A 23,063-nucleotide genomic window follows, 5' to 3' on the forward strand; every position below is an offset into this window, starting at 1 on the left:
GGACATCTCGCTGTCACTGGGTCTTGTTGATACTGTTGAACGGCGATTCTGGGCCCGTGAAACAAGCACAGAATGGTGGGACCACATAGTGCTGCAGGTCTGGGATGAATCCCAGTGGCTGCGCAACTTTCGCATGCGGAAGGGGACTTTCCTCGAACTGTGTGAGTTGCTGTCCCCTGCCCTGAAGCGAAAGGACACCCGGATGCGGGCAGCCCTGACTGTCCAGAAGCGAGTGGCCATAGCCCTCTGGAAGCTCGCAACGCCAGACAGCTACCGGTCCGTCGCTAACCACTTTGGTGTGGGCAAGTCTACCGTGGGGGTTGCTGTTATGCAAGTAGCCAGGGCAATCGTCAAGCTACTGCTATCTAAGGTAGTGACCCTGGGAAACGTGGAGCTCATCAGAGATGGCTTTGCCGAGATGGGATTCCCAAACTGCGGTGGGGCTATAGATGGGACTCACATCCCTATCCTGGCACCGGACCAACAGGCCAGCCAGTACATCAACAGAAAGGGGTACTTTTCCATGGTGCTGCAAGCACTGGTGGACCATCGGGGACGTTTTACCAATATCTACGTTGGATGGCCTGGCAAGGTTCATGACGCTAGGGTGTTCAGGAACTCTGGTCTGTATAGACGGCTGCAGGAAGGTCTTTACTTCCCGGACCACAAAGTAACTATTGGGGATGTGGAGATGCCTACAGTCATCCTCGGGGACCCTGCATACCCGCTAATGCCCTGGCTCATGAAGCCCTACACTGGCGCACTGGACTCAGGGAAAGAACTATTCAACTACCGGCTCAGCAAGTGCAGAATGGTGGTGGAGTGTGCTTTTGGCCGTCTCAAGGGGAGATGGAGAAGCCTACTCACTCGCTGTGATCTCAGCGAGACCAATATCCCCATTGTGATAGCTGCTTGCTGTGTGCTCCACAATTTGTGTGAGAGCAAGGGGGAGACCTTTATGGCGGGGTGGGAGCTTGAGGCAAATAGCCTGGCTTCTGATTACGTCCAGCCAGACAGCCGGGCGATTAGAAGATCCCAGCGGGACGCGCTGTGCATCAGGGAGGCTTTGAAAGCCAGGTTCCTGACTGAGCAGGGTCTCCAGTGACTGTTCACTTTGTGGACACAGATACTGAACCTGCCCCCGTTTCTTTACCCAGTTACTGTTGACTATCCTTCCAAGTTACATACCCCCTTCCCCACCTTCCCAACAAATAAAATCTGTTCCGTTTTGTTACTGAACAAGGTTCTCTTTCTTACTGTTTTCGCGGGAATGTTTTAAACCGGGGACGCAGACTGTGGCGGGGGGCTGGTTTATTGTTTTGATGCAAATGATGCTTCTAAACTCCGGGAATGACAGGCTCCGCAGTGCTGGATTGGTTGTTTCAACGCAGCCTGCCAGCAGTCCTGGGCGGGACTGCATGTATGTGTCGGCCAAGTGACTTTCTGGCAGGGGGCGGAGGGTAACAGATCCCCTGCTGCGTGGCTCTGTGATCCAGGATAAGGACCGCGGCAGAAGATCTGTAACTGCCCTCCCCCGCCACAAAGTCACAGATCAACCCCCTCGCACCCCAGAACATGAAAACCGCCTCCCAGACTGACCAGGGTAACTGGTGACTGTACTGTGTATGTGTCCTGATGCTGGACCTGCCCCCGCCTCTGTAGCCTGCTACAGGTGACTGTCCTGTCCAAGTAACAAACCCCTTCCCCCCCTTCAGACAGAATCCCCTCTAAAAGACACTCTCGGAAACAGTACTTAACAGAAACAGATGTTTTATTATGAACCGCACATGAAAAGGGGGGGAGGAAACTTGGACGTGGGCTATTGTGAGATGGGTAGGAAAGGGCTTTTCAAACTTTGGAACGAGAGCCTTCCATTGCTGCAGCAGTGTGCAGGGGCCGACTGAAAGTTTTAACGGCCCTTGCCGCCCCTCCTTCTTTGGACTTTTGGTGAGGGGGGTGTGGGACTTGGTGGCGGGGGAGGGCGGTTAGAGATAGACAGCAGCAGGGCTCTGTCCTCCTGCCTCCGGTCTTGCAGAACATCCACTAGGCGCCGGAGCGTCTCCGTTTGCTCCCTCATTAGTCCAAGCAGGGTTCGAGTAGCCTGCTGGTCCTCCTGGCGCCACCTCTCCTCCCGTTCCATGACTGCTCTGTGCATTTGTGACAAGTTCTCCCTCCACTGTGTCGTCTGGGCTGCCTGCTCTCGTGAGCACTCCATAAGTTCATAAAACATGTCTTCACGCGTCTTTCTCTTCCTTCTCCTAATCTGCGCTAGCCTCTGGGAGTGTGATGCCAGGCTGGGTTGGGAGACAGTCGCAGATGTGTCTGTGGGAATGGGAAAAAGGGAGTAAATTCCTGAGACAGATAAATGAAGTTGCTAACAAAGAACATAGTCTTTCTCTGTGAACAACACCATGCACTGGACCTTTCACATGCGCACACAGGACAAGGTCGAATTTTCGGCCCTCGCCTTCAGTGCCTGGGGTCTTGCAGTTGCGATCAGAGAAGCGTGGCAGGACACCTCTACTTTTGTTGCAGGAAAACATGGTAAGCCGTAGACTTGTGGCAGCTTAAAAATGTAATAGTAGCACTGGGCTCCTTTCGCACTGAATGCAAGGCCACTCTCTGCTGGCAGCAATCAGGGAAGCATGAGCTCTGCCCCTGTCCCACCACCTCGCGGCTGTCCCCGGGAAAGATCACTGTATGCTGCCCCTCTGCCGCCTCCACCGCGTGGCTGTAAAGCAGTCCCAATACTAACATTCCCCTCCCTAATTTAAAGCAGGGCGTCATGTGCGATATAACTCTAATGAGGATCTCGGAGAGCGAGAGGGGAAGAATGCTTCGGGAGACCATGCAGAGGCCAGGGCCGTATGCCGCCATGCTGTGCCGTGCCATGATCCCAGACTACTTACTGGACTCATGGCGTGGGAACGTGTGTTACCACGGTGGACCAGTTATGTTAAAATTACATGTTTAGATGTTTAAAGCACTCACTGCTTGATCCTTCCCCTGATTCGGTGTCCGGGGTAACGGCTGTGGATGGTTGGTAGGGGATCTCGGTAAGGGTGATGAAGAGCTCCTGGCTGTCGGGGAAATCAGTGGTGCAAGCGCTGTCGACTGCCTCGTCCTCCTCATCTCCTTCCTCATCTTCCCCGTCCGCTAACATTTCCGACGAGGAACCGGCCGTGGACAGTATCCCATCCTCTGAGTCCACGGTCACTGGTGGGGTAGTGGTGGCGGCCGCACCTAGGATGGAATGCAGTGCCTCGTAGAAACGTGATGTGTGGGGCTGGGATCCGGAGCGTCGGTTTGCCTCTTTGGTTTTTTGGTAGCCTTGTCTCAGCTCCTTGATTTTCACGCGGCACTGCGTTGCATCCCGGCTGTATCCTCTCTCTGCCATGGCTTTAGAGATCTTCTCGTAGATCTTTGCATTCCTTCTTTTGGAGCGCAGCTCTGAAAGCACGGACTCATCGCCCCACACAGCGATGAGATCCAAGACTTCCCGATCAGTCCATGCTGGGGCCCTCTTTCTATTAGATTGCACGGCCATCTCTGCTGGAGAGCTCTGCATCGTTGCCAGTGCTGCTGAGCTCTCCACGCTGTCCAAACAGAAAATGAGATTCAAACTGCCCAGACAGGAAAAGGAATTCAAATTTTCCCGGGGCTTTTCCTGTGTGGCTGGTCAGAGCATCCGAGCTCGAAGTGCTGTCCAGAGCGTCAACAGAGTGGTGCACTGTGGGATAGCTCCCGGAGCTATTACCGTCGATTTCCATCCACACCTAGCCTAATTCGATATTGCCATTTCGAATTTAGCGCTACTCCTCTCGTTTTCGAGGAGTACAGAAGTCGAATTTAAGACAGCTCTATGTCGAATTAAATAGCTTCGTGGTGTGGACGGGTGCGGGGTTAATTCGATGTAACGGCGCTAAATTCGATATAAACTCCTAGTGTAGACCAGGCCTAAGTTCTTGTTGTTGTCTATGATGAATCTAATTGCTCGTGTCTTGCCATGCAGAAGCCACCTTTGTCCCAGTGTCCAAGATCACTGGGCAAGTGGAAGTTGATGATACCATTGCAGCAATCCGTCCAACCACGTGCCTGGTTTCCATCATGCTGGCCAATAATGAGACTGGGGTAATCATGGTTAGTTGGTCCCTGGGTTTTATTTACCATGGATTGGAGGGAAGGGGGATCAAATCTGTGCTACATACTCTGTTTACATTTGTTATTTTGGCATCTTCTGTGCACTGAGGTGCTTCCCCTGCCTGGTCTTTTGTCCTGGTCTCTCTTTCCCCATCTCTCTTTTATTTTCTCCCTCTTTGTCACCCCTTTATCATATCCCTATCTTCTTCTTTGCTCCTTTTCTCCCCTTCTGTCTGTCAGCCTAAAACAGTGGTTCCCAGATTGTGGTAGCTGGAGCATTTTTTGGTGGCCTTCAAAGATTTGGCTGGTCATTTGCTGCTGGCTTCTCCTCCACTGGCTACACTTCACGTTAGACAAACACCTTTCAGGGTTCGTTTAGGTATACTTAATCCTGGCTCAGCCAGAGGATGGACTAGATAACGTCTTGATCCTTCCAGTCCTACATTTCTATGATTCTTTTATTACAAAAGTATTTAAGGTCACTTTTCCATGCAAGCTCTTTCTTTAGGGGGATGTTATGTAATAGTGAATGGAGGGAAGGTGGCCTGCAGGATAGTGAATAGGAAGGGAGGCAGTCACAAATGGGAGGGGAGGTGTTCATGAGACATTCTAACAAGATGTGTTACACAGTGTGAAGAGTTTGAGACCCCAGTCACCTGAGACAGTGTTCTCTCCCGCCAGCCCATCTCAGAGCTCAGCCAGCGGATTCAGATCCTGAATCAGAACAGAATGGCATTAGGCCTGCCCAGGATTTTGATGCACACAGACGCAGCCCAGATGATAGGGAAGGGCCGAGTGGATGGGCAGGATCTGGGAGTGGATTACCTCACCATTGTGGGACACAAGGTATGCCTCTATTCCCCTTGGATTTCTCTCTTCATCTCACACTGGAGCTGCCCATATATTTAAATCACCTTTCAATACAAGAACCTTCTCTTCTGAATTATTGCATCTTCTGAGTAGAATTCTTCCTATTCTCTGCCTTAGGTCTGGCCAAAGAATGGCTGCTGATAGAAAGCGGTTTTCTAATTTTTTACAAAAGGGAAAGGAAAAGCCAACTTTCTTAGTATAAGTCCGAAGGACAAAAAACATCCTTCAGAGAAGCCTGCATCAGGGCTAGAACATGTTACCCCAACCAATATTGTGGCAGGGGCTTTGGGAATCCAAATGCTGTCCACACGCTCTCTGCTTTTCTGACTCCAAACGAGGCATGTGGGTGAATGTTCTTCTCTTGTCAAGATAGTAACTCAGGATTTGGGTTGATCTACTTGTGTATGGCTCACATACAGAGCATCCTCATCTCCCTGTGGCACAGAGAGAGAAGGAATAAGGCAGTCCAGCTAGTCACTCTTTCTACTTTGGAGGATTTAGTGCATTAGACTTTTGTTCAAGTATTAAAGCTTCTCACTAGATGGCACTCTCGAGATAGTCTTTCCTGTACCCAGCTGTCTTTTGTACGTGTGTATATATACAATGTGTGCACACAGGTGGTACAGTGATGTGCAGACATGGACAATGGACAGCCAGTTATACAGTACTTTACTTTTCTTAAACACTCTGTAACCCTATGACAGACTTGTGTCTGCATAACTATCCTCAGAGCAAGATGGTACAAAAGATGAGAGGGTTCCATGGTTCCTAGGCCATCAGTAAGATGAAGATGGAGGATAAGGCTTTTCTTCTTGATCTGGAGGTATCCTGTTGGCAAAAGAACCACAATGAAGGAGGAACCGGAGTTTGCAACAGTAGAGAATTGACTAGGACTGTGCAGGGCTGTTGTGAGGACTAACTGGAGAGAGATAGTAAATTGCTTGGAATGGGAAAAGAATAGAGTATAGGGTACGTGCTGAGTATTATTATTATAAATTGTTGGGAAAGTGAAAGTGGGAAGGATCAGAATGGGTAGAATCCAGAAACCCTCTCCAAGAGGTGCAAAGTGAAGTGGGGAGGGGGAATTACGAAGTTTCCTTGAGTTCCCTTTCTTAGAGGTGGTGTTTTTCATTGCAGTTCTATGCCCCACGGATTGGAGCACTGTACGTTCGAGGGCCTGGGGTCACCACTCCTCTGCATCCCATGCTCTTTGGAGGGGGACAGGAGCGGAATTTTCGTCCTGGGTAAGGTGGATGGTCGGATGGGTGAGCAGATGTTTCACTGGGTCAGTACATTTAGAGAACTGGCTAAGCGAGCAGATGGCTGTACTATTTAGTGAATGCGCCCTGTGAGAAGCTGTGGAGTACTCACTTCCATTGGTCTTTCTGGGGTGACAAGTTGTAAGATGCTTAGAGAAAAAATGAGATAGTTTGTTAATTGCACTGAAGATGTCAAGTGTCATATAAATACTAAACACAAAATTGTAAGCATTGAAGGCCATCCAGGATTCCATCACTGTGCTCCATGCCACAGTTAGAGCCTCACACCATCAATGGGGCTAGAACCCAGAACCTCCTGATCCAGCACTTGAGCTGAGAAACTCTGTTACTTGTTAGTTGTGTGGGGCCTGATGCTCAGCTGAGCAATTCTAATCCCTTCCAGTAGAGGGCGAAATGTCAGGTACATGTAGCTACATCCTGCTTGAAAGGAAGGCTGCATCCACACTCAGGACGGTATGTACCTACACAGAGCCGTGAAAGGGGAGCTGCCGGAGCCTTTCCCCACTGCCTCTTCTCTCCCAGATCCTTTTCCTGCTGCTGGAGCCTTTAACTGTGGAGAGAAAAGGTGCTGGTGGAGGGCTGCCGGTGGCTTTCTCTGCTTAAACAAAAGGCTCAGAGCCCTTCCCCATTGCCTTTCCCGCTGTTGGAGCCTTTCACCGCAACAGGGAGGTAACGGGACACTACACTGCTAAATATAACAATGTAGACGTGGGAGGCACTGCTTGGGCATGTAAAAAAAGAACCACCGTGGCTTAACAACCATGTAAAAGAAGCAGTGAGAGATAAAAAGACTTCCTTTAAAAAGTGGAAGTCAAATCCTAGTGAGGCAAATAGAAAGGAGCATAAACACTGCCAAATTAAGTGCAAGAATGTAATAAGAAAAGCCAAAGAGGAGTTTGAAGAATGGCTAGCCAAAAACTCCAAAGGTAATAGCAAAATGTATTTTAAGTACATCAGAAGCAGGAAGCCTGCTAAACAACCAGTGGGGCCCCTTGATGATGGAGATACAAAAGGAGCGCTTAAAGACGATAAAGTCATTGCGGAGAAACTAAATGGATTCTTTGCTTCAGTCTTCACAGCTGAGGATATTAGGGAAATTCCCAAACCTGAGCTGGCTTTTGTAGGTGACAAATCTGAGGAACTGTCACAGATTGAAGTGTCACTAGAGGAGGTTTTGGAATTAATTGATAAACTTAACATTAACAAGTCACCGGGACCAGATGGCATTCACCCAAGAGTTCTGAAAGAACTCAAATGTGAAGTTGCGGAACTATTAACTAAGGTTTGAAACCTGTCCTTTAAATCGGCTTCTGTACCCAATGACTGGAAGTTAGCTAATGTAACACCAATATTTAAAAAGGGCTCTAGAGGTGATCCCGGCAATTACAGACCGGTAAGCCTAACGTCGGTACCGGGCAAATTAGTCGAAACAATAGTTAAGAATAAAATTGTCAGACACATAGAAAAACATAAACTGTTGAGCAATAGTCAACATGGTTTCTGTAAAGGGAAATCATGTCTTATTAATCTATTAGAGTTCTTTGAAGGGGTCAACAAACATGTGGACAAGGGGGATCCAGTGGACATAGTGTACTTAGATTTCCAGAAAGCCTTTGACAAGGTCCCTCACCAAAGGCTCTTACGTAAATTAAGCTGGCATGGGATAAAAGGGAAGGTCCTTTTATGGATTGAGAACTGGTTAAAAGATAGGGAACAAAGGGTAGGAATTAATGGTAAATTCTCTGAATGGAGAGGGGTAACTAGTGGTGTTCCCCAAGGGTCAGTCCTCGGACCAATCCTATTCAACTTATTCATAAATGATCTGGAGAAAGGGGTAAACAGTGAGGTGGCAAAGTTTGCAGACGATACTAAACTGCTCAAGATAGTTAAGACCAAAGCAGACTGTGACAAACTTCAAAAAGATCTCACAAAACTAAGTGATTGGGCAACAAAATGGCAAATGAAATGTAATGTGGATAAATGTAAAGTAATGCACAATGGAAAAAATAACCCCAACTATACATACAATATGATGGGGGCTAATTTAGCTACAACAAGTCAGGAAAAAGATCATGGAGTCATCGTGGATAGTTCTCTGAAGATGTCCACGCAGTGTGCAGAGGCGGTCAAAAAAGCAAACAGGATGTTAGGAATCATTAAAAAGGGGATAGAGAATAAGACTGAGAATATGTTATTGCCCTTATATAAATCAATGGTATGCCCACATCTCGAATACTGCATACAGGTGTGGTCTCCTCATCTCAAAAAAGATATACTGGCACTAGAAAAGGTTCAGAGAATGGCAACTAAAATGATTAGGGGTTTGGAACGGGTCCCATATGAGGAGAGATTAAAGAGGCTAGGACTCTTCAGCTTGGAAAAGAGGAGACTAAGGGGGGATATGATAGAGGTATATAAAATCATGAGTGATGTGGAGAAAGTGGATAAGGAAAAGTTATTTACTTATTCCCATAATACAAGAACTAGGGGTCACCAAATGAAATTAATAGGCAGCAGGTTTAAAACAAATACAAGGAAGTTCTTCTTCACGCAGCGCACAGTCAACTTATGGAACTCCTTACCTGAAGAGGTTGTGAAGGCTAGGACTATAACAGCGTTTAAAAGAGAACTGGATAAATTCATGGTGGTTAAGTCCATTAATGGCTATTAGCCAGGATGGGTAAGGAATGGTGTCCCTAGCCTCTGTTTGTCAAAGGATGGAGATGGATGGCAGGAGAGAGATCACTTGATCATTGCCTGTTAGGTCCACTCCCTCTGGGGCACCTGGCATTGGCCACTGTCGGTAGACAGGATACTGGGCTAGACGGACCTTTGGTCTGACCCGGTACGGCCGTTCTTATGTTCTTATGTTCTTATGTTATGTTCTTATGTAGATAGCCTTGTAGGTATACACCCTAGGATTCAGGAGTGTAGGGCACTCCGCTTGCCTAAGCTGTGCCTCAGCATCTACATTGCTGTTTATACCTGTGCTAGCTGGGCATGTGGTGTCTGTACTCTACATGCCACCGCATCAGTAGATGTACCCTAAAAGTCTACATGGTTGGAAGTCTCTCCCCATTGGAAGGAACAGTCTGATCAGCCAGCCAGATTTAGGGTATAATTAGATTGATAATTGAACACATTTCATTTTATTCCCAGCCTGTCTCTCTTGTAAGAACTGTACAAAGGACAGTAAGGTTTCTTGTGGGTGTGGGAGAAGAACTCTTCTGCTGGCGTATACACATTGGGGTCTGTTATGCTCTTGACTAAATGCATTCTGAATACAGTATCACTGACTTTGTGGAAGCCACATGTCAAATTTCTTTGGAGTCACAAAGAGAAGACCATTTTGAAGTTCTCCTGGATTCCTAAAAGCCATCTGCAGACATCTCAGTGACAGCTTCAAGCTAGTCACTGATTTTTGCAGCCAGAGGTAGAGTTTTCCATGTAGAAAAAGGCAACATCGATTCTCTTGACTAACTGAAAAATATCAGTTTCCTTTACCACAGCTGTGAACAAATAGGGAGTTAAGCACCTAACTGGCCACTTGTGCACACAGTTGTTTGTTGTGGTAATTACCCCACATGTTGCCTTGCAGTTGTGCTCACATTACTTGTGTATGCAAGTGGGGCTACTGCCTTTTAAAAATGGGGCTCTTGGCACCCATTGATTTCCTGGGGAAGCTGGAAATAAATAATTTCTGTACAAATGCTTCTCTTTCAGGACAGAGAATACGCCAATGATTGCTGGCCTTGGCAAGGTGAGTTCAGAAGGAATCAAGGGAGAAAAAGGAGTGTGAGTCAAACATTAATGGTGCCTGATAGATAAGTAACTAACTTGTCTGCTGTGCTCCAAGCTCTTTAAAAAAAACCCTAACTAAAAAAGAAAAGTCAACTTGTAGCAAAACAAGACTGCAGTGTAAACCCTTGTTTTTTGTTATTAGCCACAGGAAATTTTTCAAAGTGGTTCTGGGAGATTTAACTGAATAACTTCCCATGCCAGTAATGGGAGTCACCCAGCTAAATCTGCACAATGCTTTGAGGATGTTGGGATAAGTGTGTATTTCACAGGAAGAGGGGAAAGTTGTGTGTGGTGGATATGAGTCTTAGAGTACAGACACTACATGCCCAGCTAGCACAGTTATAACCAGCAATGTAGAGGCTGAGGCACAGCTTAGGCAAGCAGAGTGCCCTACACTCCTGAATCCTAGGGTGTATACTTACAAGGCTATCTACATGCCCAAGCAGTGCCTCCCACGACTGCATTGTTATTTTTAGCAGTGTAGTCTTGATCTTGAAAAATGGCCTCTGTAATTCATGAAAGATCTGTAATAAAGCACAGCATGATCTGCTATTCCTTCTACTTCCCCCTCCTTTCCCCTTCTGTGACCTATACAGTTCTGTTCCCCAGCACTCATGTCAAGGTTTGGGGGAAGACTGCTACAACATGTTTGCATTCACTTGTGGAGTAATAGCACATTTGAAAACTATATCACCAAGAAGAGATTTTTTTATAAAGAGGCCAAAACTACATAGTGGTTTCTGGTGTACGGAGCTCTGATTAGGAAAAGTTAGAACTAAGGGACTTCCCCGCCCCCTGTGGATCTCTATACCAAGTTTGTGAGACAGGCTGGGGAAAACTAAGAGCCCATGCACGGTTTGATATCATAGAATCATAGAATGATAGAATATCAGGGTTGGAAGGGACCTCAGGAGGTCATCTAGTCCAACCCCCTGCTCAAAGCAGGACCAATTCCCAACTAAATCATCCCAGCCAGGGCTTTGTCAAGCCGGGCCTTAAAAACCTCCAAGGAAGGAGACTCCACCACCTCCCTAGGTAACGCATTCCAGTGCTTCACCACCCTCCTAGTGAAATAGTGTTTCCTAATATCCAACCTAGACCTCCCCCACTGCAACTTGAGACCATTGCTCCTTGTTCTGTCATCTGCCACCATTGAGAACAGCCGAGTTCCATCCTCTTTGGAACCCCCCTTCAGGTAGTTGAAGGCTGCTATCAAATCCCCCCTCATTCTTCTCTTCTGGAGACTAAACAATCCCAGTTCCCTCAGCCTCTCCTCATAAGTCATGCGCTCCAGACCCCTAATCATTTTTGTTGCCCTCCGCTGGACTCTTTCCAATTTTTCCACATCCTTCTTGTAGTGTGGGGCCCAAAACTGGACACAGTACTCCAGATGAGGCCTCACCAATGTCGAATAAAGGGGAACGATCACGTCCCTCGATCTGCTGGCAATGCCCCTACTTATACAGCCCAAAATGCCATTAGCCTTCTTGGCAACAAGAGCACACTGTTGACTCATATCCAGCTTCTCGTCCACTGTGACCCCTAGGTCCTTTTCTGCAGAACTGCTACCTAGCCATTCGGTCCCTAGTCTGTACCTGTGCATGGGATTCTTCCGTCCTAAGTGCAGGACTCTGCACTTGTCCTTGTTGAACCTCATCAGGTTTCTTTTGGCCCAATCCTCTAATTTGTCTAGGTCCCTCTGTATCCGATCCCTACCCTCTAGTGTATCTACCACGCCTCCTAGTTTAGTGTCATCGGCAAACTTGCTGAGAGTGCAGTCCACACCATCCTCCAGATCATTAATAAAGATATTAAACAAAACCGGCCCCAGGACCGACCCTTGGGGCACTCCGCTTGAAACTGGCTGCCAACTAGACATGGAGCCATTGATCACTACCCATTGAGCCCGACGATCTAGCCAGCTTTCTATCCACCTTACAGTCCATTCATCCAGCCCATACTTCTTTAACTTGGCAGCAAGAATACTGTGGGAGACCGTATCAAAAGCTTTGCTAAAGTCAAGGAATAACACATCCACTGCTTTCCCCTCATCCACAGAGCCAGTTATCTCCTCATAGAAGGCAATTAGGTTAGTCAGGCACGACTTCCCCTTGGTGAATCCATGCTGACTGTTCCTGATCACTTTCCTCTCCTCTAAGTGTTTCATAATTGATTCCTTGAGGACCTGTTCCATGATTTTTCCAGGGACTGAGGTGAGGCTGACTGGCCTGTAGTTCCCCGGATCCTCCTCCTTCCCTTTTTTAAAGATGGGCACTACATTAGCCTTTTTCCAGACATCCGGGACCTCCCCCGATCGCCATGAGTTTTCAAAAATAATGGCTAATGGCTCTGCATTCTCATCCGCCAACTCCTTTAGCACCCTCGGATGCAGCGCATCCGGCCCCATGGACTTGTGCACGTCCAGTTTTTCTAAATAGTCCCGAACCACTTCTTTCTCCACAGAGGGCTTGTCACCTTCTCCCCATATTGTGCTGCCCAGTGCAGCAGTCTGGGAGCTGACCTTGTTCGTGAAGACAGAGGCAAAAAAATCATTGAGTACATTAGCTTTTTCCACATCCTCGGTCACTAGGTTGCCTCCCTCATTCAGTAAGGGGCCCACACTTTCCTTGACTTTCTTCTTGTTGCTAACATACCTGAAGAAACCCTTCTTGTTACTCTTAACATCTCTTGCTAGCTGCAACTCCAAGTGTGATTTGGCCTTCCTGATTTCACTCCTGCATGCCTGAGCAGTATTTTTATACTCCTCCCTGGTCATTTGTCCAATCTTCCACTTCTTGTAAACTTCTTTTTTGCGTTTAAGATCAGCAAGGATTTCACTGTTTAGCCAAGCTGGTCGCCTGCCATATTTACTATTCTTTCTACACATCGGGATGGTTTGTTCCTGCAACCGCAATAAGGATTCTTTCAAATACAGCCAGCTCTCCTGGACCCCTTTGCCCTTCATGTTATTCTCCCAGGGGATCCTGCCCATCTGTTCCCTGAGGGAGTCAAAGTCTGCTTTTCTGAAGTCCAGGGTCCGTATTCTGCTGCTCTCCTTTCTTCCTTGTGTCAGGATCCTGAACTCGACCATCTCATGGTCACTGCCTCCCAGGTTCCCATCCACTTTTGCTTCCCCTACTAATTCTTCCCTGTTTGTGAGCAGCAGGTCAAGAAAAGCTCTGCCCCTAGTTGGTTCCTCCAGCACTTGCACCAGGAAATTGTCCCCTACACTTTCCAAAAACTTCCTGGATTGTCTGTGCACCGCTGTATTGCTCTCCCAGCAGATATCAGGGTGATTAAAGTCTCCCATGAGAACCAGGGCCTGCGATCTAGCAACTTCTGCTAGTTGCCAGAAGAAAGCCTCGTCCACCTCATCCCCCTGGTCTGGTGGTCTATAGCAGACTCCGACCAGGACATCACCCTTGTTGCTCACACTTCTCAACTTTATCCAGAGATACTCAGGTTTTTCTGCAGTTTCATACCGGAACTCTGAGCAGTCATACTCCTCTCTTACATACAACGCAACTCCCCTACCTTTTCTGCCCTGCCTGTCCTTCCTGAACAGTTTATATCCATCCATGATAGTACTCCAGTCATGTGAGTTATCCCACCAAGTCTCTGTTATTCCAATCGCATCATAGTTCCCTGACTGTGCCAGGACTTCCAGTTCTCCCTGCTTGTTTCCCAGGCTTCTTGCATTTGTGTATAGGCACTTAAGATAACTGATTGATCGTCCCTCTTTCTCAGTATGAGACAGGAGTCCTCCCCTCTTGCGCTCTCCTGCTTGTGCTTCCTCCCAGGATCCCATTTCCCCACTTACCTCAGGGCTTTGGTCTCCTTCCCCCGGTGAACCTAGTTTAAAGCCCTCCTCACTAGGTTAGCCAGCCTGCTGGCGAAGATGCTCTTCCCTCTCTTCGTTAGGTGGAGCCCGTCCCTGCCCAGCACTCCTCCTTCTTGGAACACCATCCCATGGTCGAAGAATCCAAAGCCTTCTCTCCGACACCACCTGCGTAGCCATTCGTTGACTTCCACGATTCGACGGTCTCTACCCAGGCCTTTTCCTTGCACAGGGAGGATGGACGAGAACACCACTTGCGCCTCAAACTCCTTTATCCTTCTTCCCAGAGCCACGTAGTCTGCAGTGATCCGCTCAAGGTCATTCTTGGCAGTATCATTGGTGCCCACGTGGAGAAGCAGGAAGGGGTAGCGATCCGAGGGCTTGATGAGTCTCGGCAGTCTCTCCGTCACATCGTGTATCCTAGCTCCTGGCAAGCAGCAGACCTCTCGGTTTTCCCGGTCGGGGCGGCAGATAGATGACTCAGTCCCCCTGAGGAGGGAGTCCCCGACCACCACCACCCTCCTCCTCCTCTTGGGAGTGGTGGTCGTGGAACCCCCATCCCTAGGACAGTGCATCTTTTGCCTTCCAATCGGTGGAGTCTCCTTCTGCTCCCTTCCCTCAGATGGGTCTACTCCACCCTCCGCATTAGTACCTGTAGAGAGAACATGGAAACGATTGCTCACCTGTATCTCCATTGCTGGTACATGGACGATCCTCTTTCTCCTTCTGGAGGTCACATGCTGCCAAACTTCTTCATCATCCGTCTGTCCCTGCTGCGCCTGCTCTGAATCTTCAGAACATTGTGGCCGTAGAAGCATCTCCTGACGTCTGTCCAGGAAATCTTCATTTTCCCTTATGCAACGCAGAGTCGATACTCGTTTCTCCAGACCTCGAACCTTCTCTTCTAATATGGAGACCAGCTTGCACTTTGTACAGACAAAGTCGCTTCTGTCCTGTGGAAGAAAGACAAACATGGCACAACCTGTGCAGGTTACAACAGCTGATTGCTCACCTTCCATATCACCTTCCTCTTAAGAGCTTCCTCAGCTGTTGCAAGAACTACTCAGAGAAACCTGCAGATGAAAGCCTCAGTGAGCTCTCCCCAGGCGAACTCCCTCTGTTAGCCTCTGCTGTTCGCCGCTCAGCTGGTTCGCTGCTGACTGCCCTTATATACCAGTCAGGCCCACTCAAGGCCCACCTGGAACAAAGCACTCCCAATTCACACTTTTCAAACAAACAAGCAAGCAATCAAGCACACGGTCAAACTGACAAACTGTCCGAGCAACAGACACTCAGATACTCACCAACACAGCCCCCCAATGCAGCACTTAGCGTACCTCCTCTCGGACAGCTCCCAGGCAAACTCCCTCTGTTAGCCTCTGCTGTTCGCCGCTCAGCTGGTTCGCTGCTGACTGCCCTTATATACCAGTCAGGCCCACTCAAGGCCCACCTGGAACAAAGCACTCCCAATTCACACTTTTCAAACAAACAAGCAAGCAATCAAGCACACGGTCAAACTGACAAACTGTCCCAGCAACAGACACTCAGATACTCACCAACACAGCCCCCCTAATGCAGCACTTAGCGTACCTCCTCTCGGACAGCTCCCAGGCAAACTCCCTCTGTTAGCCTCTGCTGTTCGCCGCTCAGTGGGCCTGATATCCGGGAAGCATTCTTCAGAGAAGGTGAACAAACTGCATAGTGCCTAGCACTGGTTTGGCAAGTCGCCAGGAATCTGAAGGCTGCACCAAATTGTCCTATAAATATGCCAAACTAAGGCCAGGACTTTGTAAGGAGCTTAGCTCCTGTTTAGGCATCGAAATAAGGGGACAGATTTTCGAAGTGCTCAGTATGCCGAATGCAGAGCTGTTGTGAAATCTGGCCCCACACCACAGAAATGTGCTGGTACCTGGGTTCTAAAAGTGCCCCTTGGAGGAGAAATGCTGTGAGGGCCCAGAGCATGTGGACTTTGGGCTTCATTTCACCAGACTAGGATTTGTGCCCACTGATGGTACCAGCATCCCCCTCGAGGTGGCTTTCTTCTCCGGATTGGGGGCTAGGCACCTTAAGAACATAAGAACAGCCATACTAGGTTAGACCAAAGGTCCATCTAGCCCAGTATCCTGTCTTCCGACAGTGGCCAATGCAAATTCCACCTTGGTGGAATTAGTTCATATATAAGCCCTTCCACCCCCAAGTGTGCCTCCTATTAGGTCAGAAAAGTTGGCTTATATACAGGTACATGAGGCAGAGGAAATGATTCCATTCTGATTGGTTGTTAGTACTTGTACACCCATATCCATAGTTCCTGGTAAAGGTAAAACATACGCCTACCTTGACTTAGACTCAGAAGCTGAGAGTGGATGACACTCAATGATTGCCTGTTCTGTTCATTCCCTCTGAAGCACCTAGCATTGGCCACTATCGGAAGACAGGATACTGGGCTAGATGGACCATTGGTCTGATTCAGTATGGCTGTTTTTATGGTACATTTCCAGGGGATTATTGTTCTTCTCACATGATTGTGACCAGGTCTTGTGTTACAGTTGCTGAGAAATATAGCGTCCGATTTGTTTTCTTCTCTGCACTCAGGCCGCTGAGCTGGTGAACAAGAACTGTGAGGATTATGAGGCTCACATGAAGGAGGTTCGGGATTACTTGGAGGAGAGGCTAGAAGTGAGCATACCTCGTTCCTATTATGTTTATGCCCCTGCTGGAGTCCCTGATCTCTGGGCAGTCTGTACAGCAAGCTTCTTAGAGGAGGAGAAGAAAAGAGCATGTTTTTCAAGAGCACCAGCAATTTGGAAGGACTGTGACAAAAGCATCTGGCAGGGAGACACACAGCTCACACCATCAGTTGGCACTGAAATGGGGGGAGGAAGTAGTTGAGATGTAGCAAGCTGAGCAGGGGAGTGCATATATGATCACGAAGAAAGAGGGAGGAGGAAATGGACTGAGAAGGGTAGGTGGTCACACACTACATGGGCCAGGTAAGTACCTAGCTCAGGGGTGGGCAAACTTTTTGGCCTGAGGGCCACATCGGAGTTCTAAAACTGTATGGAGGGCCAGGTAGGGAAGGCTGTGCCTCCCCAAACAGCCTGGCCCCCGCCTCCTATCCGCCCCCTCCCACTTCCCACTCCCTGACTGCCCCCCTCAGAACCCTCTTCCCATCCTACCCCCCCGCTCCTTGTCCCCGACCACCCCCTCCTGGGACCCCCGCCCCTAACCGCCTCCCAGGACCCCACCCCCATCCAACCCCCCCGCTCCCTGTCCCCTGACTGCCCCGACCCCTATCCACAGCCCCATCCCCTGACTGCCCCCCCCCCGAACCTCCACCCCATCCAACCGCCCCCTGTCCCCTGACTGCCCTCCAGGACCCCCCGCCCCTTATCCATCCCCCGCTCCCCACCCCCTGACCGCTCCCCCAGAACCTCTGCCCCATCCAGCCCCCCGACTCCCGCCCCCTTACTATGCCGCTCAGAGCGGCAGGAGCTCGCAGCCCTGCCACCCAGCCAGAGCCAGCCACGCCGGCTGTGCTGCCCGGCAGGAGCGGCGGGCTACAGCACTGGTGGCGCGGCGCTGTGTGGGAGGGGGAACAGCTGGGGAGAGGCCAGGGGCTAGCCTCCCCGGCCGGGAGCTCAGGGGCCGGGCAGGACGGTCCCGCGGGCCATAGTTTGGCCACCTCTGACCTAGATAATAGATAAAAAAGGGGGTGAAATGGGACCCTCCTCCCCCCCTTTCAGATTGTTCAGTTCCTCAGCCAACACTGGCCCTCCCCAGCTTTCTTGTAGAAGGAAGTGGCAACCCTTCTCACTGGCTTTCTGTTTGTGGCCATGACTCCTCCTGATTCGGTGGCGTGCGTCCCCACTATTCAGAGATGCTGGTTGTTGTTTTGCCCCTGATGCCCCTAACTTATAGTCCTTCTGCATTAGCCCTTAGGGCCCTCTGAAGGGGTGCAGGAATCATGGGGAGGCAGGATTGGCCAGGTCACTTCCACAACATGCTACTCACCCACCCTGGAACTCTCTCTGCAGCAGGGCCTCTTGCAATGGCGGTGGGAGTGTAGAGTCAGCAGAGCAGGGTCTGCAGCTTCCTTAGGGTGACTCCTATACTGGTTTATTTCCTGTGGGGGCCTTGGAGCCCCCTTGCACCAGTGTAGCCAGAGCAAAGTGTCCATGGCACAGTGGTGAATTCCCCAGAAACAGTCTAGAGCTGTCTGTCCCAGCCTGCCAGCTCAGTGTTCAAATTACCAATCAGCCTGGGCTGTGTACGTGTCAAGTCCCAGGAGGTCTCCCCAAAGCCCTAGTGGTGCGTGGGGATGAAGGCTTATAGGGGCTCTAGGGTGTGTTCCTCCTGCCCAGCTTCATCCTACCCAGGGCAGAGCAGTTTGCATTCATGGAGCTGTTAATGTTTATTTTATTTTCCAGGCTTCGTTTGGAAAGCAGAGACTCCACTTTAACAGTCAATTTCCAGGTGCCAAGCGGCTCTGCAACACTTGTAACTTTTCTGTTTGGGGGCCAGGGCTGCAAGGTATCTCTCTTCTATCCCAGCCACGGTCATCCTTTACATGTCTGTCTGGGCCCCCAATTCCCCTTCACTCTAGCCCGCTGCTTCTCCTCTTGTGCTATCAGACTCTGAAGAAGACGTATTGCATGGCCACCTCCGCCATGGAGCAGGATGCCAGAAGACCTGCACAAGCCTGAGAGCAGCGGCTCATTGATCTTGCAGGAGGATACCAGGCACAGGACTGAATCACCAGAGTCCCCTCATCTGAGGAGAAGCATGTCAGGCCAGCCAGGGCCAGGCATGGACCTCTTACCCTGAGCAGAGAGGAAAATGACCCTGCCAAAACATTGCTCAGAGGTTGTGCTGAAAGGGTTGTTTGAAGTGTAGGTTGGTCATTTGTGTATGGGAGGTTTAAAGAAGGGTCCCTGTGCTGTCATTCAGCTTGGTAAGTATTCTGTGCTGAGCGGGGCCTGTGCTTTGTCTCTTCTGCAGGACGGATGGTGCTGTCTCACTGCAAGACTCTACTCGCCAGTGTTGGTGCAGCATGCCATTCGGAGAAGGGTGACCAGTAAGCAATCTATGTTGTGATACTGAGTCATTCTCCTGGGAGGAGAGAGGTCAAGTTGAAGGGGACTGAGTTTGCACCTTTATGAAATAGTTTCTCATTAACAATTGCTCCTTCAAACAGCTCCTTTGGGATCACACAAGAAGATTAGTGCTTTCCACATGGTCCCGAGTAACCCCCAGGAGTAGGTTGAGGATGTACAGTAAACTATTGAGTCACTGAGTAACAGGGATTAGTGTGACATTGGGTAGTTTCTCACTGAATAGACAGGGCAGTGAGGTGCTCAGGTGGTGACTCGCTCTCCTGCTGTTGTGTGCCATGTCACAGATGGTATGCAGAGAGCACGTGGAAAGCAGGGAAGCTGACCTGAGGAGCTCAGCATTTGCAGGGTCAGAATGAGAGCAGTCAGACTGGAAAGATAGGGCACCTCATGACCAGCTGAGCCATGAGGCTAGAAGATTCCAGATTGTTCAGAGCCCAAAATTTGAGTAAGAAACCTTGGTGTTTTCATAGAATCATAGAGATCGAATACCCTGAGTGTCTTTATTTTTAGTGCTATAGACTGCCATGTGGAAGATGGGTTTGATCCCAGTTTGTGGCATGGGTCACTGGCTTACTCCTGGCTGGCTGAAATACTGCAGGCCAAAAGTACTGTGAAATCAGCATGTTTAGCTCCAGTAGGCAGAGGCAAGGGCAAGTATTTCATATCACTGTCTTGACACCTCCAGCTGATTAGATTGAACAGCACTGACCAACTCCTAGAAGAATCCAGTGCCTTTCAGCCAGAATGAGGGGGAGAGTGTATAATCTGCTTGGAGGAGGGGACTGCCACTGCTCAGACAATTATACTTGTTTTCATTATCATAGTAAATTTTACAGGAGAGGAATGTGTTTTCTTGATGTTTAAAGGGTTAAACCCTGCTTTCATTGTGTTGTTTTCCAGGCCGTCCTCTATACTGCTCAGCTGTGGGATTCCCTATGAAGTTGCTCAGAATGCCCTGCGGCTCAGTGTGGGGCGGGACACCACCAAGGAGGATGTGGACGTGATAGTGGAAGATCTGAAGCAGTCTGTGGCTCAGCTAGAACAGAACAGAGTCACTTAGAGATCAGGGATCAGGACGGGGAACTGAGAGGAGAGATTTCCTTGAAAGAAACAGATTCCTGGGGCGTGATTCTCCCCTGCCCTGTACCTGGTGTGTCATTTATTGGGTGTGACAAGCTGTCCAGTCAGAACAGTAATGTTTTACACCTGCCTTGGCTTGGTGTAAATGACTGCAGAAGGTACAGGGCAACAGAGAATCAGACCTTTAGACTCTTCCCATTCCTGAAGAACTGGTTGTCCTGTGCTGGGAGGACTGCAGCTGTTATTACATGTTCATTCCTTTAGGACATCGGAGTGTGGCAAGTAATATCACTGCTTATGTTTGGGGAACTTTTGAACGCTCACTTGTTCTACTGAGAAGTTAAAAACTCTGGGTTTGGGGACTGCATTTGGGTTGGGGGGGTGTTAATGTATTCAGGTGTGTTTGTATCCAGGGGAGCGGCTGTAATTGTGCACAGGTGTGCCTGGACTAGCACAGAGGAATGAGAGTAGGAGTTTGCATTCAGGAACACTCTGAGGGATTAGGAAGGCATGTATGTGTTCCTGGGATACCTGTATTTGCACATAGGAGGCTGTGTCAGAATGCCTGCATTTATGCATAGGGTGGTGTATGTATGTCTTAAGGGTGCCAATCTTAGAATGTGTGTGTGCAGTCAGGAGGTAGTTGGGCTAGTGTACAGGATGTGTGTGCATTCAGAGGAAGAGTGAGCGTGCATGCGTCATTTTGTCACATCTGGCCAGTCCCACCTTTCTGAGCATCAGAATTGTAGAATCTGTGATGTGCACACACTCACTCTACATGCACATAGTTATGAGCATTAAAGATCTTCGCTTTAACTTCCCCATGAAGGAAACAGGCCTTCCAGGACTAATGGAAATTAGGAAAACTTTTGTTTCAAATCAGTGTCTTTCCAGGAAAGGAGGTTGCCAAACAAGGCTGTTAGAGGCATCTCTCAAAGGCAGGAATATAACATTTACTGTACCACATTAGATCCTTGGTACCTTGGCTGGTACCTTGCTTCCGACTGGCCAATACCTGATGTTTCAGAGGATTTGTTGGTACTGAAGGAATTAGAATACTACTTTTAAGTGTTCCTCAAACTCTTTTCTGATCGTCCTTATGGCACCTGCACTGGTTACTCTTGTTGGTGTTGACTGTGCATTCTTCCTATTACTTCTCCTGCCAGGGAGCAGGTCCTGCATTCAGCTGTGAATTCTTTGAAGGGAATGCACTGTCTATTATGCACCTGCTCCTATGGAGAACAGAACTTGGCCAGTCAGGTGGCTCTTCTATTCCTACTGCTAATCAATGGATTAGAAATAAAATGATAAAGCAGTAACTCATCAGGGGGGCAGGGTGAAGTGAGGAGATGGGGAAGGACTAATATGTCTATGTTCTCACAGATAGTAAAAGTTAACCCTGTTAAACTGAAACATTGTAATTAAAAGCGCATTTTCCTTCAGAAGTTTCTGTTTTATGTTGGGGACCCAGGAGTTCATGGGACAGTTAGGCTGGCAAGTACCATGGTGAAAGGAGGTGGAAGAGACAACTCTGATTGAGAGCATTTCAAAGGCTGCCATGTCTCTTCACATATGATGACATGATAAGGGTCTGCGGAAAGTATGCATGCCCTTCCAGGTGTGGATAGATGTTTGGCTGCGTGTGTGTTCCCTCTGTGTGCCACCCCAGCACGGCAGACCTCAAGTGAACTGCCCAATGACCACAAGATCCATTAAGAGACAAAGGCACCCAGCCAGGTTTATTGTCGACGAAGCATGATACTAGTATCCCGCAGACTCTACCAGACTGCTAATAAATGTATGCCCGTAACAATGGACTAGCTCAGTGAACGGCGGGACTTTCCGTTCCTCCCTTGGCCAGACAAAGATACTCCCTCTGAGATACATCTTTATACCCTGATACAAACAAGTTACTACTGCCCCTCTGACATAGTTACTGTAGTTACTGCCCCCTTACGTGGCTAGTTATCACTCATCCTTGTACGTATAGGTTCGATTAAAACATCTCTATTACATACTGTCATCCTGACCTTATCTTTTAGGAGGGATCACTGGGTTCCTGTTATCCTTGGGGAAAGTTTTTGTACCATCCTTGGTATCAGGATGTTCAGGTACCACTTGATATTGGGATGTGTTCACGTGAGTATTCTGTGACTAGCATTCCTTAGGAATGTGCATTTCTGCAATATTAGCCCTGTTCTTGCCAGATTCTGTGAACCGGTCCTGCCTCATACCAGGCCTCTGAAACAAGGACTTACATCTCAGGCTCTCTTCCTACTACACTAGGTACCACATTTCAGCTTACAGCTACCAACATTTTTGAGAGGGATAACATGAAGCGAGGGTGGCTGTTTCCATGCAACTGGGGGATATTAATGGGCAAAGATCCCTTCTGAGCCATATACTCTCCCTTTGGAATTGCTGTGAGATGACTATGAATTGGACATAAATCAGCCATACGCGAATGTATCCATTCCAACATGCAGCAGCAGCCATAAACCTCCATGCAAGTTGTGTTTGAATGTAAGATTCCACATTCAGACTCCTCCTAAACTGCTTAATTACAAAATTAGACTGGAATGAAGTATTTACCGAGTGACTACAGATTAGATCTGAGCATACTGATAACATTTATCCCCCTGTGCTAATAACATTACTGGTGTCCTGTTTAATTACTATGATTTTATAACCTTGTGACAGAAATAATAGAAACTTTGTGAAACTGTGCAATATGTTAAAAAAGCCGCCCCCATTCCTAAGGCCGCTCCTTGCTGCTGTGGAGTTCTGTGTCAAATACTACAGGGCCATAGTTGCATTCTGGGTGCCTGATTTTGCTGCTATTGAAATCAGTGGCCAAACTTCCATTGACTTCATTTGATCAGGAGTGCGGTCAAGAAGGAGCTGTAAGGAAAGGTAAATGTAAATGCTAGTAAGTGCTGA

General features: G+C 48.6%; 1 protein-coding gene across 1 annotated transcript in view; it reads left to right on the forward strand.

Moving 5' to 3' along the window:
* Positions 1-21,653, forward strand: part of SCLY (selenocysteine lyase) — a 33,925-nt gene extending 12,272 nt beyond the window's left edge. The window contains exons 6-13 of the mRNA XM_065410534.1: positions 4,013-4,140; positions 4,822-4,986; positions 6,148-6,254; positions 10,014-10,050; positions 16,522-16,605; positions 18,357-18,459; positions 18,928-19,003; positions 19,944-21,653. Coding sequence (XP_065266606.1) covers positions 4,013-4,140; positions 4,822-4,986; positions 6,148-6,254; positions 10,014-10,050; positions 16,522-16,605; positions 18,357-18,459; positions 18,928-19,003; positions 19,944-20,103 — 860 coding nt within the window. The 3' untranslated portion in view covers positions 20,104-21,653. The remainder of the gene's footprint in view (positions 1-4,012; positions 4,141-4,821; positions 4,987-6,147; positions 6,255-10,013; positions 10,051-16,521; positions 16,606-18,356; positions 18,460-18,927; positions 19,004-19,943) is intronic.
* Positions 21,654-23,063: the final 1,410 nt, after the last annotated feature.

The sequence above is a fragment of the Emys orbicularis genome, chromosome 9 (assembly GCF_028017835.1).
Source record: "Emys orbicularis isolate rEmyOrb1 chromosome 9, rEmyOrb1.hap1, whole genome shotgun sequence".
Classification (NCBI taxonomy): Eukaryota; Metazoa; Chordata; order Testudines; family Emydidae; genus Emys; species Emys orbicularis.